The following is an 8,227-nucleotide window of genomic DNA, read 5'->3' on the forward strand; positions in this document are numbered from 1 at the left end:
GAGGAGTTTGGTGAGGCCTTGGAAAGTGACTTTAAGTCGGCACCGAAAAGATTCTGGCAAACCGTCAGGCGACTCAGAAGGGGAAAGCAGTGTGCCACTAGCACTTTATATAGTGGAGATGGTGTGCTGCTGACTTCGACTGAAGACGTCATTGGGCGGTGGAAGGAATACTTTGAGGACCTTCTCAATCCCACCGACACGTTCTCCAGTGAGGAGGCTGAGTCTGGGGACATGGGAATAGGCTTGTCCATTACTGAGGCCGAAGTCGCTAAGGTAGCTAAGAAGCTCCTTGGTGGCAAGGCTCCAGGGGTGGATGAGATCCGCCCTGAGTTCCTCAAGGCTCTGGATGTTGTGGGGCTGTCTTGGCTGACACGCCTTTTCAACATTGCGTGGACATCGGGGGCGGTGCCACTGGATTGGCAGAATGGGGTGGTGGTGCCTCTTTTTAAAAAAAGGGACCGGAGGGTGTGTTCCAACTACAGGGGAATCACACTCCTCAGCCTCCCTGGCAAGGTCTATGCAGGGGTACTGGAGAAGAGAGTCCGGCTTATAGTCGAACCTCGTATCCAGGAGGAACAGTGCGGGTTCCGCCCTGGTCGTGGAACACTGGACCAACTCTTCACCCTCTCCAGGATTCTGGAGGGTTCATGGGAGTTTGCCCAACCAGTCCACATGTGCTTTGTGGATCTGGAGAAGGCATTCGACTGTGTTCCCCGGGGTATTCTGTGGGAGGTGCTTCAGGAGTATGGGGTACATGGCTCTTTGCTACGAGCCATTCAGGCCCTGTACAAACAAAGCTGGAGTTTGGTTCGCATAGCCGGCAGTAAGTCAGACTCGTTCCCAGTGAGAGTTGGACTCCTTCAGGGCTGCCCTTTGTCCCATAAAAAATAATTTTTATGGATAGAATTTCTAGGCGCAGTCAAGGGATGGAGGGTGTCCGGTTTGGTGACCTCAGGGTCACATCGCTGCTGTTTGCAGATGATGTGGTCCTATTGGGGACATCAGGCCGCGAACTTCAGCTTTCGCTGGATCGGTTTGCAGCCGAGTGTGAAGCGGCTGGGATGAGAATCAGTACCTCTAAATCCGAGACCATGGTTCTCAGGCGGAAAAGGGTGGAGAGCCCTCTCTGGGTCGGGGATAGGCTCTTGCCTCAAGTGGAGGAGTTCAAGTATCTCGGGGTCTTGTTCACGAGTGATGGTACAAGGGAGCGGGAGATTGACAGGCGGATTGGTGCTGGGTCAGCAGTGATGCGGGCTCTTTACTGGTCTGTTGTGGTAAAGAAAGAGCTGAGCCATAAGGCAAGGCTCTCGATTTACCGGTCGATCTACGTTCCCACCCTCACCTATGGTCATGAGCTTTGGGTAATGACCGAAAGAATAAGATCGCGAATACAAGCGGCCGAAATGATTTTCCTCCGCAGGGTGTCTGGACTCTCCCTTAGAGATAGGGTGAGAAGTTCAGTCATCCGGGAGGGACTCAGAGTAGAGCCGCTGCTTCTTCACGTCGAGAGGAGCCAGCTGAGGTGGTTCGGGCATCTGGTTAGGATGCCTCCTCGACGCCTCCCTCGGGAGGTGTCACAGGTGAGTCCACCTGGGAGGAGACCCCGGGGAAGACCCAGGACACGCTGGCGCGACTATATCGCCCAGCTGGCCTGGGAGCGCCTCGGAATCCCCCTTGGAGAGCTGGTGGAAGTGGCTGGGGAAAGGGAGGTCTGGGCTTCATTGCTTAGGATGCTGCCCCCGCGACCCGAACCCCGGAGAAGCGGAAGATAATGGATGGATGGATGGATGGATGGATGGATTTTAATTCTGAGGCCTGGTGACCATTGATATTGTAACCCTATATTAATGGTATGTTCATGTGGCAAAGCACAGCAACTATTATAGAAGGTAAGACTCTCACCACCAGCCCTGGTGTAGTAGTGATGAAACTTGATGGTATCCTGCGCTTCTGTAATAACTTCGGAAAGTTAAATGTAATGTTTTAGCATTTGACTGCTCTTACTGACAGGGTGCCCAAACCCCAATTTATCAGCATCTTAGAGTAGACGAAAGGTCACTGGCAGTTTGCCCTGTCTCCTCACATGTGACTGCCTTCCACATATCTGAGGGATATCTTTGGCAGTATCAAGTACAAACTCCATTTCCGCAGAAGTTCTGTAAAATGTAGTAAAGACAAGAATCTGTGATCTGTTCATTCTCTTGAATCTTTATTAAACGGACAGAAGTGCAGAGAAAAGATTTGCACTGTTCTCACTGACAATTGTAATTTGTAAATGTAAACAAATTTGATGCCTTCAACACTAGAAGTTGGAACAGAGGCACGTGTATCATGTTACATCACCTTTCCTTTTAGTTACACCTTTTAATCTTTTGGGAACCATTTCAGCATACAATTGATGTATGGATTTCTCCTTGAGGCTCAAGGTGATTTCTTGGTGTAGTGATTGTTAGACCTGTTTGATGATGTTTTTAGGGTCTATGGTTCGACCTCAATACCCAACCTGTGAACTTAGCCAGAAGCCCTCCGTCCTTCTGAGAGTCCAGCCGGCTGGGGGAAACTCAAATGACCACAGAGACTAGGTATGTACTCAGAAGGTTTTTCCCATTTATTGATCAGAACAGCAGAGCACATATACACTGAGAAAAAAGGGGTGGCATGCATGCAAATGGCACGAGCATAACGTAATCATGCGACAAGACAATAGAGAGACAAAGTAGTCACAAGACAGGGGCCCCAAGGACGCTTATGACATCCGGGTACATGGAGCCTAAACAACAGATAGTGTTAGAACATAGCTAATCAGATATCATTGTCACTATGAGTTACAACTATGATGTGAACTAATATGAACTCACAAAAATGAGCTGAGGCCTCTATATGACGCAAGCCCAAAGGCCTTATGCATACCATAGGCCTGAACTATACTAGTATACTATACTATATAGTATACTATACTATACTATACTGATACTAGGATCTAACAGTGATGGACCGTGTTAAGTGGCCGTGGTTTTCTGAAGTACTCCTGAGCCTTCGTGGCTATATTTAACAGGGTAGCTTGACTGTTTCTTATGCAGTGTCAACTGCACTTCATTTTAATGAGAAATGAATTCCTTTTTGAACTCATAGATCACGCTGATTCCTCTGGAAAGCTGGCCCCCCACAGTAGTGTCCATCTGCAGAGCCGCACTACCACGACTTGAGCCCAGACACATTCAGACCCGCAGTTCAGCTCCCTGCACCCTCTGTCTAGGAACTGTGACTGCACTTTTGGATCTCATGAGTACAGGAGTAAACGGTGGGTTGAACTTTTACTACATTACTCTTATTAGATGTGAGAACCCATTTTAACAGAGAAACTGATATTTATAGCACGGGTGTTGCTAAATGTACATTATATTTTAAATGTACGTTAGTAATCCGAATCATCTATAGTTTATTCTCATCCATAATGAAGGGCGCGACCTGGAGGAGGTGCTGCCCCTGCTGCTCTAATGCAGTACTGCCTCTGCTGTATTACCAGAGAACTTGTAGAGAAAAGGAATGCATCTTTTCTTGTGTCTTCTGGATTTCTCGAACGCTAGAGGGCGCTCCTGAGTGAGTCCAAAATTAATGGGTTCAGATGCATCATTTGAGTACAGTCATAGTTTATAAATTTTTGTTATATATTAGGAGCTTTTGTACTGGAGTTATAGGACTGGAGCCTCACGTCAGTGAACGCGAACAGCCAATGAGCTGCTCCGCTCGCCAACCAATCAGCACTCAAAAGCAGTAATGCCCGCCTCCTGGTGCCCAAAGCCCATTTGTCTGTCATATTAGACTTCATACATTGTAAGTGAATCATATCAGACCCAGGGGAAGGGCTTTGTTTTCGCACTGCAGCGTAATTGGTAGCCAAGCAATTGTGGGCTGGAGGTTAGGGAACCAGCCCTGTGACTGGAAGGTTGCCAGTTGATCCTCTTGGCTGACCGTACATGACTGAAGTGCCTTTGAGCAAGGCACCTAACCCCCAAATTGCTCCCCGGGCGTTGTGGATAGGGCTGCCCACTGCTCCAGGCTAGTGTGCTCACTGCCCCCTAGTGTGTTCACTAGTGTGCATGCATGTGGGTGTTTCACTGCACGGATGGGTTAAATGCAGAGGTCTAATTTCACATTGTGTGAACACCGAGACAAATGGTTGTAAATTCTACATTGATTACTTGTTTCTCTGTGTTTTAGTCTCAGAGCTTTTAGTGTCAGTCTCAAATGAATGAACCTCAAGCTTCAAGTATACATGTTTAAGCTCATACAAACAGTACTGTTGTACATATGCATCATCTATTTTTATATATTTCCATATATTGCTCCACCTAGATTTGGCTGTTTCACTAAATGTGATATCAGTGACCAATTCTGCGTGGCACTTTAAGTTGTATCCAAGTTTCATTTCTATACTGTTATCCCATGAAAAGATAGAATACAATATTTGCAGAAATGTGAGGGGTGTACTGTATATAGTATTTTGAATAGAAATATATGCACTTTTAGATGATATAAACTTGCAACTATTAGGCTAATGAGGTCATGAACAGCATCTTCAATTCTGCTTACATTCTCTTATTTTTAATTGTTGTTAACAGTGCATCTTTGCAACTCTGTTCTGTATAGTAAATAACTTTTGAAACAAGATTTCTGGTAATTGTAGATGTCGATTAAATTAGATTAATCATCAAGTCGCATAAATTACAAATTATGATTCTTGCTTCAGAAAGATTGTTTTTCAGATGCCTCAGCTGGAATGTCATATACTGTTGTAGTCTGTGGTGAACCATGTTATGTTGGGAATTTTCATGTACCTTTCCTCATTCCAGACTGCTGCTGAATGGCTAAACCTGTTGTGCTTGATTTGTTTGAATTCCAGTTACTTTTTTTCTGGAAAAAAAACACTCTGCAGCTTAATGTATGAAAATCAGACTTTTATTCTTTTTATTCTTTATACATAAAGAATGATAGATTCAATACCTTCAGTATGTGAATACGTTTAATATAGGAAAAATAAGTAAAAACAGAAGCTTTATAATCACAGGAAGTTCTGATTAACATAGCAGAATAATACTAAACACAAATAGTAGTGAAAGTTGATTTTGATTGCTCTTGCTTATAAATCATTTAACAAGCTGTGAAGATTATCAATGATGAAAAACAGTGCCAGAGATTAATTATGCTAAGAGAGCTTGAGTTGGGTTTTCAATCTGACTCTTGCTTTGCTGGCGACTCCACACTAGTCTCACCACATTTTCTGTCTCTTCATTGCGTCTTCCTGTTCCTAAGCTCCCTTCCCGTTTTCATCAATTTGTCTGCTACTATCGCCATGATAGCCACAAAGACAACAGCAATTGCAAGACCTGCCTTTTTCCCTGCTGACTGAGGAGAGTCTTCAAATATCTGGGATATTTTGTTGATGTCCTCAGGCTTTGCTGCCCTCCACATTTTTGTGTCTTTGACTCTCACCCAGGTGCGGGTGCCATCAGTCATCACAGCTACAGTGTTTGTGGCTATCATACCCATCACTGGAGGTCTTATGAAAGGTGGAAGGTGGATGGGCAATAACTCGCCTCCAGTGAAAACACCTGACTGAACACAGTACAGTATCTGGCATCCATCGCTTATGGCGGCAAGATGTTGACTGAACTGTGGTGGGCAGCGAGACTGGCTTCCTGCAAGCGGGTTGGTAGACTGGCAGCTAAAGAAACCTCCAAATGGTACAGAGAACCTGGTTGCTGTTTCGTAGTCGTTGCTCAGACAGATCATAAAGCTATTTGACAAGACTTTCTGAGAAAAGAAATTTGGAGGACAAGATTTGGATTTGGTTAATGGGTTTTGCAAGGAGGGTCCATATAGACCTCCAAAGAGATACCCAGAGAATTCTGGAGCCACTACATTAGTGGAGCACCAGTAGGTGTCAATGCGTGCACTCTGAGCATAGTACACATTTCCACAGACTTCATCGCAGCAGGTGAAAAGCCAAAGAAATCCACATGACACGCAGTGTTTGTTGCACTCATATTTATCGTAAGATCTTTCCTGTGTTTCTGAGCGCAGTAGGGTAGCAGTGTATAGTTGCTGACAGGAATATGAGCCAGTGGCTGGGTTTTTCTCAGCGAGCTCCTGGCAGATTACATCTCCGTCTGAAGTCAGGGAAGTGCACTGCTGGTAAACCCCACCAAAGTTAAGGTTGGTGCTGGGACCTTCACAGGAATTATCATCTACGTTAGCTTGGAAATTGAAATTTTTGGAGTCTGGCTTCACGCATCCAGGGCGGGTGTTAATTTTGTAGTAGCGTTCTATGGCCTGACTCACAAACAGAGCTACTTTATTCACTGTTGGACGTGGAAGGTCTGGAAACACTGATGGATTGAGAAAATAGTGGAGTGGTAGTCCACTACGGTCAATAGCTACCAGATTGTTGAGTGTGCTCTCTTGCCATTTCTGTAAAGTTATACCAGGAAAAAACAAAGCCCCACCATGACTTAGTGTTATGGAGTATGTAATGTTACCCTGGTAGCTCCGAGTTTCAGATGTTTCTTGAGATTCCTTACCACCTATGTCAAACTTCACTTTGTTAAAAAAGTTAGCACCAGCTGATGCTGAAACAGAAGACTGGGAGGACTCTGCATCAGAAACATAAGAGGATTTTAAGTAGTCCTCCCCCACCAAAGTGGCACCAGCATCAACACTTGTGATGACGTGCGTGCCGTAATCAAGAATCATCTTCTCTGACAGATAATTTGCTTGGCGAGTTTGGTTGTTCTCGATGGCATCTGCAATTTCCTCTGCCTGACGGGCAAAGCGGGAGTCCAGAGTGAAACCAGGAAACACCTTAACAGTGTACAGATGATTACGCACCTGAGGAAAAACAAGAAAAAGAATAGGAAAACTTATAAACCTAAATAAATATACATACACATAGGCTTCAGAATCTGTCAAGCCCTCACTTTCCTTGTTTTGACAAACATAGTGAGTTAAATCCAGGAGGTAAACATTGTTGATCCTAAAAGGCATTTTATCAGTTTTTCCTTTGTAATTTTCTCATGGATGGTTGGATGGACAATTAGGTAGTGTACTTGCGCTAAAAACTCAGTCAGGTTGAGAAATTACTTTTTTGTCCCTCAAAAATTCTGTCCATCCTTTAATCAAAAGTCTTTAAATTCATACACACATAGGATAAAAATATGTCGTTACTGTCCGAAGACTTTTAACTAATTGTGTAACACTGATTGAAATCGGAATCAAAGAATTCCTATGAACTTTTAGACCTTGACTCTACAGCCAGAAGGGAACAGCTCTACATATTAGTATATTATCCTCTTGAGTTATATTAGCAATGGTATTCACAACAATAAAGGAATCATTAGTTTTTCTATTGTCCTGTCATTTTGCTTCATTGGTTAAAAATTTGTTGCATAATTCATATTAGTTTCCAAAAATATATAATTCCAAAATAATCCAATTCCTAAAATATACTGTGTTAATTCTGATCCACATTGGTTTTAGCTCATATTATGTTACTGGGTCTTACCTGTACACGTGATGTGACAGACGTGTCTTTCACCTGGTGGGTTTTCATCCGTTCGTTCTCAGTGGAGAACTTGCCGTTGAGCACAGAGGTGTAGGACACATCTGCATTAATGGAGCTTGAAGTGGTGCTTTTCTGTTCCAGCCATGAACTGATGATCTCAGAGTTCATCTCCACTCCGCTCACTTTCTGTGGGATGACGAAGACCTCGTCTGGGATGAGGTAGACACCATCCTCGGTGGTCTGGCACTGGGAATAGCTCATGTTCATCACTCGCCCCATATCAAGGTTGCGCAGGTTGTCCCAGCCTCCCCCAGGGAGGACCTCCAGGGCCGGTGAACTAAGGTTTTTGCGGCACTCACGAAGTCCATTGTCAGGATGACTGAGTGGATGGAGATCACAGGTACTGATGAGTGCAAAGATACTCAACAGAGAGAAGCATATGGAGCCCATGACTGCCAGGAACGACTGGTTTGTGTCAAAGGTGTGTTAGGACTGTATATTACCTCTCATGTTGGATGGCTGCCAGTGATCTCTGTCTGAAAAGAATGCAACCTGTTCAATTTTAGTTCCTGTTCATCAGACTCATAACTCATAATGAGTTCTTAGCTCCTCTTCCTTATACAGATGATCATTCAAAAAATAAAAGCAATGTTTACACAGTTGTTA

General features: G+C 44.4%; 1 protein-coding gene across 1 annotated transcript; it reads right to left on the bottom strand.

The window, feature by feature from the left end:
- Positions 1-5,034: 5,034 nt before the first annotated feature.
- LOC108437601 (macrophage-expressed gene 1 protein-like) lies at positions 5,035-8,026 on the bottom strand. Its single transcript, XM_017714795.2, has 2 exons — positions 7,562-8,026; positions 5,035-6,888 (listed from the first exon to the last, which is right to left on the bottom strand). The coding sequence occupies exons 1-2, from the start codon at positions 8,009-8,011 to the stop codon at positions 5,290-5,292; spliced, it is 2,049 nt and encodes a 682-aa protein (XP_017570284.2). The 5' UTR covers positions 8,012-8,026; the 3' UTR covers positions 5,035-5,289.
- Positions 8,027-8,227: the final 201 nt, after the last annotated feature.

This window comes from Pygocentrus nattereri, chromosome 28 (genome assembly GCF_015220715.1).
Source record: "Pygocentrus nattereri isolate fPygNat1 chromosome 28, fPygNat1.pri, whole genome shotgun sequence".
NCBI lineage: Eukaryota > Metazoa > Chordata > Actinopteri > Characiformes > Serrasalmidae > Pygocentrus > Pygocentrus nattereri.

Coding starts and splice junctions, on each gene's coding strand:
- LOC108437601 (XM_017714795.2), bottom strand. CDS start 8,011: ATGGGCTCCATATGCTTCTCTCTGTTGAGTATCTTTGCACTCATCAGT. Junction 6,889..7,561: donor CTGTCACATCACGTGTACAG/GTAAGACCCAGT, acceptor GTTTTTCCTCAG/GTGCGTAATCATCTGTACAC.